At 39.6% G+C, this 9,172-nt stretch overlaps 1 protein-coding gene across 1 annotated transcript; it reads left to right on the plus strand.

Moving 5' to 3' along the window:
- Positions 1 to 4,349: 4,349 nt before the first annotated feature.
- cdk21 (cyclin-dependent kinase 21) lies at positions 4,350 to 8,972 on the plus strand (the record flags this gene model as incomplete). The annotated part of the gene is made up of 7 exons (XM_079282632.1): positions 4,350 to 4,579; positions 5,659 to 5,791; positions 6,521 to 6,688; positions 6,819 to 6,928; positions 7,076 to 7,126; positions 7,346 to 7,478; positions 8,895 to 8,972. The coding sequence occupies 7 exons, from the start codon at positions 4,350 to 4,352 to the stop codon at positions 8,970 to 8,972; spliced, it is 903 nt and encodes a 300-aa protein (XP_079138758.1).
- Positions 8,973 to 9,172: the final 200 nt, after the last annotated feature.

Here is a 9,172-nt window from a genome sequence, read left to right on the forward strand (position 1 = left end):
TACTCCCTTCTTTAATAATAAAGGGTACAAACAATGAATTTGTTTCAGTTTGGTCTTTGGTGTACCATGTACACATTTTTCACAATATTTGGTCAACGGGTTCATTTAGTTTCTAACTGCATTAATTGTTATTTATTGCACCACCTGAAAGTCACATCTCTGCAACTTGGGTGTGGTACGGCGTTTAGTCAGACTCAAAGTAAATATATAAACATATCCTATCTTATTAAAATTAAACAGATTCACATAATACATTTATTTTAATCATTTTGTATATCGCTTTAGTTCACTTTGCTGCTAATTACCAGGACACAGTGGCGGCCGGCCAATAGAGGGCCACGGGGCCTGGCCCGCCCACCTTGAGCCACAAATTAAAAAAAAAAAAAAAATCTTTTTATAATATTAAATTATACAAATTGTCAATATTTGTGTTTTTGAGCTATGTAATATACCCAGTAATATTTGTAAAATAGGATATCTGCGCAAAATAAATGCTTTTCCCTGCTTGTCCTCTCCGCGAGTGCACCTCTCAGCTGTCCCCGTGCACGTCTCTACTGCGCGTGCACGTGCTGGGGCCAGATCGATTTGGCCCAAGGAAGACTGGTCTAATAAGCAGCTTAGCCCATCACTGATTAAAGAAATAAATGAGTGACTGACAATTTAGCCAATCAGCGCCCTAAAAAAGACTTCCGGGAGGGCCATTGTCATCTGGCCCACGGCTGTGCGTGCCCGTGTCTCTCGCCAGTGCTCGTGTCTAGTTCTCATCTCGCGTGCTCTCGTGTTCAGACTCGCTGGAAAGGGAAGCAGTACATGCGAAGCTTCTGTGCTAGTTGCACACCAGACAGGTTTGGCTAGCTGGATGACGCCATGCTAATAATTTATTTAGCTTTTTTAAACAACGGGGACGGCTCCAGCACCGACGGTTACGGGAGTGAGGGATGAGGAGGTAAGGAAACATGAGAACACCAGGACACACATGGAGAACTCTGTCAAGCTACATATTAGGCAAAGTGAACATTTTTTATTCTACATAGTCTCAGTCTCATCTGCTTAACTTGGTCATGGAGGCATCACCATTTAATTGAGATAGTAAATTAACAGTGAAAACTCATCATAGCTTAATTTAACATTAGTATTCATAATTGTTGGAATGCTGTTAAGAAAACCCTGAACTATTGCTGCATAATTCAGCTTTCCGATATCTTTTAAACTTTTTGAACTGCAGAAATTTAACTTTCATGTTTTTTCAGCACTTTTCTGAGTTTATAATGGGTGTGTATTGCGGAGCTTAGTGCGTGATGTCACCGCTAGAGTGAAGAGCAGCTTGAGATTCTTGTGAAAAAAACATTTGTGTTATGCCACTGTGTCCACAATCTTCACTCTTCATGCATAATTTCTGGATTTAAAAGTAGCTAATCTTGTACTTGTCGACAAATGACTGTGGAATCCCACAGATTTCCACATTTGACACGGAAGCCATTAATTGAGAGGAAAACTAACTTTCTGCTCCATAGAGACCAATGTTAAATTTTGCTTCAAAAACATCTTCCACAGACCACGGTACTCCATTTCTAGATTGCCAGTTAAGCCACATTTTTTACACTACAGACACTTTTTACAAGATCTGTTTCTCAAGTCATCCTTCCTCTCAATTATTAATATCGGAGCAACAGGAGCTACGGTTATGGGAGTTTTGATGATTTGTTTGAGAGGTGTTTCCCTGTTTTATCTCCATGAAATGGCTTCAGGCACACAGGTGTTCGCGATTGAGCCAATTAGTGATGTTGATAAACACACAGACTCACAGACACAAGCGCACATACACTCCTCTCCCTCTCTCTCTCTGTGTCTCTCATACAGTCATTCAGGTCTTAGGGATCTTCAGAGGTCTTTCCCCCCTCCTCCACCCCCCCCACACACACACACACCATTTTAAAATAAAAGCCCCACAGAATGAATCCTAACTGAAATGCTTGTGATGAGCCTGTCATTTAATAACCGGTTTGTGTTTATCTAACATTATGATTCTGTCTCCTCTCCCCCACACCCCACACCCCATTTCAAAATAAAAGCCCCCAGAGAGTGAATTCTAACTGAACTGCTTGTGATGAAGCCTGTCATTTAATAACCACTGTTTATGTGTCAAACATGATGATTATGTCTCCTCTCCCCCTCCCTCCCCACCCAGCCCCACCCTTTCAAAATAAAAGCCCCATGGATTAACTGTATGTAAACATTAAGCTCAAAATTAGGCTTTTTTGTTGAAATAATGAATGCTCTTACTAATACTGCGACAACTACTACTACTGCTGCTAATATTTCTAGTATTACTACTACTACTACTACTTCAACTTTTGCTGTTGCTACTTGTTGGAGCCATAATGTGGTTTTGTTGTTTTATTTTGTCTTTGAGGGAAACGCATGCAGTTCTGACATTGAACAGTGGGTGGCACATTACCTTAAATGTGCATATATGTAAGTGCCTGGTAATGAGGACCAGGGGTGTGTGTGGATGGGAAGCTCACAGTTTTTGACCGTGTTATCGCGTCAACGTGTCGTGTCCAAGTAACGTATCCTGTATTCTGTTACGGTGCCAATATGTATTTAAATAAAAGGATCAACGGATCTAAAGAAAGACAGCGCATTGGACATTGAAATGTTTGTGGAACACGCGTCCGAACAAGTTCACCCGTTCGCCCCCACCGTGACTTTAATATATAAAAATGGATATTGTTAAAGTCACTACACTACTATTATTACTACTGTTGCTGCTATTACTGCCACCATAAATATTATTACTACCACTACTGCTATTACTACCACTACCACAACTATTATTACTTATACCACAACTGCTACTACTGCTATTCCTGCTACTAACAGTACTAATACTACTACAGCTATTAGTACGACTGCTACTAGTACTACTACTACTGCTACTTCAAAAACTGACTTTACTATTACTACTACTACTACTACTACTTATTCTACTACTACTGTTATATTAAATACTACGACCACTACTACAGCTATTACTACGACTACTGATACTACTACTTCTACTACTTCTTCTTCTAATTACTAATACTTCGACTACAACTTCTACTACTACTGCTACAACTAGTACTTATTCAAATGCTACTAATACTTATACTGCTAATAATACTTCTACTACAACTATACAACTTCTACTACTACAACAAATATCACTACCGCTGGAATTCTTTGAAGCTACAGAAACCGTTCGAATATCAAAATGTTCAGCTCTCTCAGGAGAGGGGTGATATGACTTCATATTTGTAATCTTTAAACCTTTTGAATTATTAAGCTTTTTGCAATTGTTTTTGAATTGGATATCTATTTTCAGCAATGTTTTTTGCAATTAATTTCAGTTTTCAGCATTCCAACGCATTTTCAGCAGGAAATGCATTTTCTAGTTACACTTCATGTTTACTTCTCCTGATCTTTACCTCCTATAACAAGGTCCATAGGGGCATCTCAATAAATGAACATGTTATATTATATTATATAAGTGTTATTTACTTTTTTTTCGTGTTGGAATACATGTTAAATATTTAACTGCAAAGTAGTAATGCGTGTTTGATACTTACATTTTTTTGCATTAAATCATACTGGGATGTTTGCTAAAATTGATAGGATGGCCCGACCTAGAACATTTTCCACCAGCCGCCACTGGACATAAACTAAAATGTGTAAACTGACATATTGTGGCCCATTAACTTCAAAGCTGGAAACAACCCTCATCCCAACCGCGACTGTTGTCTTTATTTGTTTATATATGTTGTTTATGTGCACTGACCACAGTAAATTGCCTGCACCTGAACGCAGCATATGTTTTTGCAGTGACATTGACAGCAGCAGTGAGCACGTGTACAACAAGTGCGCTCTCCAAAAAAAGACTGATGGAAGTACGGACTACATTTCGAGCTTTCTGATTAGTTGGCGAATAAAAGGGGTGTGATTTTTCTTGTCATTTTCTGGCTGCAAGTTATGCTCCGATACTTTCCTGCAGGAAGCAGCATGGAGGCTAATGTGCGCTCAGCAGTCTGAGGTAAAGTATAAACACCAGCTGCTGTAACAACGAGGCTTAAATAAAACACTTGGTAATTGCATCAAAACATTGTTATTACAGGTGGTTTGCGGCTGCGGTCTGTGACAGGAGTTGACCTGCTAGCCAGCTAACCTCAATTTACTCAGGGCCTCGTTGGCTAGCTCACTCTGAGTCAGAGAGTTGGAAGCAGGTAAATACGTCATATTTAACTGTTGTCATCCAGAAGCAGACTGTTATATCGACGGGCCGGGTTAATTCACCCTGAATCTGGAAAATCATGGACGTCTGCACGAAGCCTCTGTGCTACGAGCTGCTGGCAGAAGTAGGAGAAGGCTCCTACGGTAAAGTGTATAAAGCCAGAGAGGTGGGGGGGAAACAGCGCCTCCTGGCGGTGAAGAAATTCAATGTCCGCGAGGACTCGTGGGAGGACGGGATCCCTGCTTTCATGATCCGCGAGGTGTCGCTGCTGCGTAAAATGAAGTTCTTCAACCATCCCAACATAGTGGAGTAAGTTTGTTTGGTAAACCTACAGTTTAAATTAGGCAGTCTAACACAACGGTAAATAAATCATTCATGAATGTTTTAATGTTCATTTATTATTATTTTTGTGAGAGAGGACTGGATTCAACTGGATACTGTGGTTTGTTCTGCTGTTGACTTGTTTTACATTACACAGAGAGGTGTTTCTGGTATTTAGCCCACCCTCATTGATGAAATAGAATAAGATACACATTTATTCATCTCGAGGGGAATAGTTGTGCAGCAGTTTTTAAGGAAAGAGTGCAAATATGAAATATACACAATGCAACGTTCATGGTATGGATCGTAAGTTGCTCATAGAGGTGTGTATGAAAAGTGACGTGTCTGTTTGTAAAATATCCAATCTCAAGTACCATACATGCTTAACTCTGAATGTTGTCCATCATATTGCACATTAGGCTATGTCGCATACACATAATACAAACACTTGTCACCTGCCACAAACTACATCCTCCAAAATAAAATGAATAGTAAAGTTGAAATGACACCTCTTTCTGCAGGTTTGTTGTATTAGACAGCATTTGTTTGATCTAGGTGTACCGAATAAACTGGCAACTAAGTGTGTATGACACAATTTAACACGGTTGCATTGAAAAGAAAAGAAAAAAGCTACGTCTACAGGCTACTTCGTGCTCCAATGGTGTTATACATGCAGATATATGTCATGTGTTTCTGACTTGTTGGGTTTGTTCATACTTATTTTAGAAACCATTTTATAATTTGCCTTTTGATATTATTGATTAGGAGCCATCTGTGGCGAAAATGCATGGTGCAAGAAATGTTTATTGTATCTAAAGGACAGTGATGGCAGAACAATACCGAGTGTATATATAGAAGTAGAAGTCTTGTATTTACATATTCCCTTAAGTTGAAGTAGAGCGTAAAATGGACTTATATGTATATAAATAGACCTATATATGGCTTGTTTCCATGTTTAGTTTTATTTATGTAATATTTAATAAAAGCAGTTAGTCACAGAAACAGCTGAGCACATTTTCTTGTTGTGTTTTAGTTTTTTTTTAACCCCTGCTGATTTAAACGTCCAGGTTGTTGGATGCCTCTGCTGTGCCAGTGGGCAGGTGCTTGGACCTCACTCTGGTGCTGGAATACATTGACCAGGACCTGTCCACCTACCTCTCCAAGGCTCCTGCTTCTGGACTGAGCCGTGACTGTATTAAGGTGTGGACTCATCACCAGACTTATCACCGCATATCTGCATGTATTTCAGTCTGGAAGAAGCACTGAAACAAACGCTTGCATACTCTACCTTTTTATTAAGTGTATCTATCCTTATAAACACAGGATTTACATGGTCCCTTCTTGACATTTGGGCAGCCAGTCTAGATACAATTTCTTTATCTTTTGTGTGGCTTTGAAGCATTTGAGGCATATTTTACACACTCCTACCGCACTCATTATTTCTCTGGTCAGACATCTAATATAAGAGACTTTATAAATCACTTTTCGACAGCAATCAATAAATGAAATGCTCTGACAAACATCTCCCGGCTTTCGCAGGACTGTAATCAGCTCGTCCAATCATTTCATTCTTCTGATTGTTTAATGGCGGTTACATAAAGCACAAATAAGCACAACCACGCCTCCGTGCAACCCTGTGGGACGGTGTTGCATTGCCGTGTTTTGTGTAAAGGCAGTTGAAGTGCACGCTTCATCCTGCTGTGGCCTCTCTCCTCTCATGTGATGCGTTTACCAATAACTGATGACAACCTGAATGTTAAATATGCTGTGGTCTTTTAATATCTCCTGACTTCCCAACTTAATAAAAATCCACATGTAAACAAATAAAGCAATGACTTTTGAGATACAGAGACATATTCAGTGTGAAAAATGGTCCCTGAGTTTTTTTTTGGCACATCTCTCAAGCCATTCTGCCGTCTGTCTGCACAGGATGTGATGCAGCAGCTGCTGCAAGGATTGGACTTCCTGCACACAAACATGGTGCTGCACCGTGACCTGAAACCAGAGAACATTCTGGTCAGCAGCCGCGGAGAAGTCAAGATTGCAGACTTTGGACTGGCGCGCATCTACACCTTCAATATCGCTCTCACTCCAGGTGTAAGTGATGCCTCACTTACACCTGGACACAGGCTCATCCTAACGGCAGTTATCCTCTCCTAAGACATTTTAGAGCCTGTTTCTTTCCTGCATACAGCAATGCATTCTGTCTGTTACTTCACCTGTTCAGGTGGTGACGCTGTGGTACAGAGCTCCCGAGGTGCTGCTGAACTCTGTTTACATGTCCTCAGTGGACATGTGGAGCGCTGGCTGCATCTTTGCTGAGCTCTTCCTCTTGAGGTAAGATGTCTTGTGTCTGGCCGGAGGAGATGTGTGAGGCCCTGGAGAGTGTAATGTAAGAGGTAAAACATTCTCCTCACTTGTCACAAATAGAGTTACAGGAGGCTGTTTGTTGTGCTTTGTTCTTTGAACACCTGTCTCCCACAGACCACTGTTTAAGGGATACACGGAGGTACAGCAGCTGCAAAAAATCTTTGAGTGAGTCTCTCTCTCTCTCGCGCTCGCTCTCTCTCTCTCTCTTATATATATATATATATATATATATATATATATATATATATATATATATATATATATATATATATATATATATATATATATATATATATATATATATATATATATATATATATATATATATATATATATATATATATATATATATATATGTTCTTTGCTTTACTGCGTGTCTTTCAGTGTGACTGGTTTGCCCAGCGAAGAGGACTGGCCCAGGGACAGCCCGATCTCATACTCGGTCAGCTGGGGACCAAAGGGCTCCTGCACCAAGCTGCTGCACAACCTGGGCCCAGACGAGAACGACCTCCTATCTGTGAGCAGATCTGTGTTTCTGTTTTCATGACATCTCACAGCCGGAGTTACACACTCGCAGAGAAAATGTACGGACAACATAGAGACAAGATTATAACGCTGATATGATTCGTAATTGAATTGAAATTTGACGTTTGTCGTTTATTTTATCAAGTAAGAAGGCAAACTTAATAATAATCACAAACTTTATATCATATCGCACATTTTATAGGGAAATGCAGCTCAGAGTGGTTTAGACATAAAAATAGGGAAAATAAGATGGAAAATAAAACACTCGATAAAAGATCTAGATACAAATGAGATGAAATAGAATACATAAAATCAGATCGAAAATATACCCATGAAATAATGATAATAAATTCAGTGTACTATTTTCTTTTCTACATCAGTGGTGGAGATTGAATTTGTGAAGTACACTCCAGCATTTCCACAGCATGACATGGCTCCACTCCACTCAAACCGTTCTTTTTGGTTTATGAATAAAAGTTGTGGATAGTACCTGATACGTTGAGGTTTCAAGAGAGCTGAGCAGATACTAGAAGGTGGAGTTAGAAAAATGCAGACCACTGATTGGTCAGACAGAATCGTTTTTTAACCAATAGCAAAAGCATCAGCAATTTCTTATTCATTCAACCCAGATTTTTAAGCAAAACCTTGCTTGGAGGCCCGTTGATGAAGTACAGACTTTCCTCTGTTTTTTGTGTTTCAGAATCCCGCTTACATTGAGGGTTACTATCTGCAGTGGAAAATTAAATTGATAAAAGTACCTGGTACCAAAAGCCAGTTGAGCCGAGCTATCTGCGCTTAAAAAGAGTTTAAAACCATGCTAGCAGCTTTGGCAAAGTGTACATTCCCACAAAGTCTTCTCTAAAAGTGAATACATATTTGATATCTGAAAAACCCAGAACGTCATTTAAAATACATGTATATGCAAAAAATAGTCCTTTGCTTGATTAAAAAGATTTTTAACCTCTTTCCCAAGGTGTGAGTTAAAGTAAGGTGTTCTCCAAAGCCAGTAAGATTCATCCTCTGGGAACCACGATCATCTGTACAACATTTTGTAGCATGTAGTCCAACAGTTGCTGTGATATTTCAGTCTACTCCCAGATGTGGAATGACCAGCATTGCTATCTCCAGAGCCATGATGCCAAAAATAGCCAATATTTTCTAGTTCAGCTTCACAATTGTAAAGAGTTGCATGTTTATCTGCTGATTATAAATCAATGTTTTTGTTGTGTTTTCGGCTACCTGTCAAACTTAATATGGAGCGACCGTTTGAGAGTTTATACAGTAGACGATTAACAGATTATTCAAATAATTCAGATGCATCTGAAACAAAAAGGATCACAGCAGCACATCACTGAGACTCTACACTTCTCCAAGCTGTTTGTAAGGTGTGACCTCTCCTTACCTGCAGCAATGTTTGGCATTCAGACCGAGCCGCCGCATCTCAGCTGCCAAAGCCCTGGCCCATCCTTTCTTCATGAAGCACTGAAGCTTTGGGAGAACAGAGACGTCCGCTCCTTCTGCTTCTCTACTGTCAGCTGTACTAGCTAGTCTTTGCACCTTTTAAACATCAGTGTATAGAAACGTATTATGCCTGACTTGTAGAACATGACTCGGATGGTTCGAAACACTGACATATATTTAGAAATGTTTTTCAAATATGTATTTGATAAGCAAAACATGAGACTT

The sequence above is a fragment of the Melanostigma gelatinosum genome (assembly GCF_949748355.1).
Source record: "Melanostigma gelatinosum genome assembly, chromosome: 13".
Lineage (NCBI taxonomy): Eukaryota > Metazoa > Chordata > Actinopteri > Perciformes > Zoarcidae > Melanostigma > Melanostigma gelatinosum.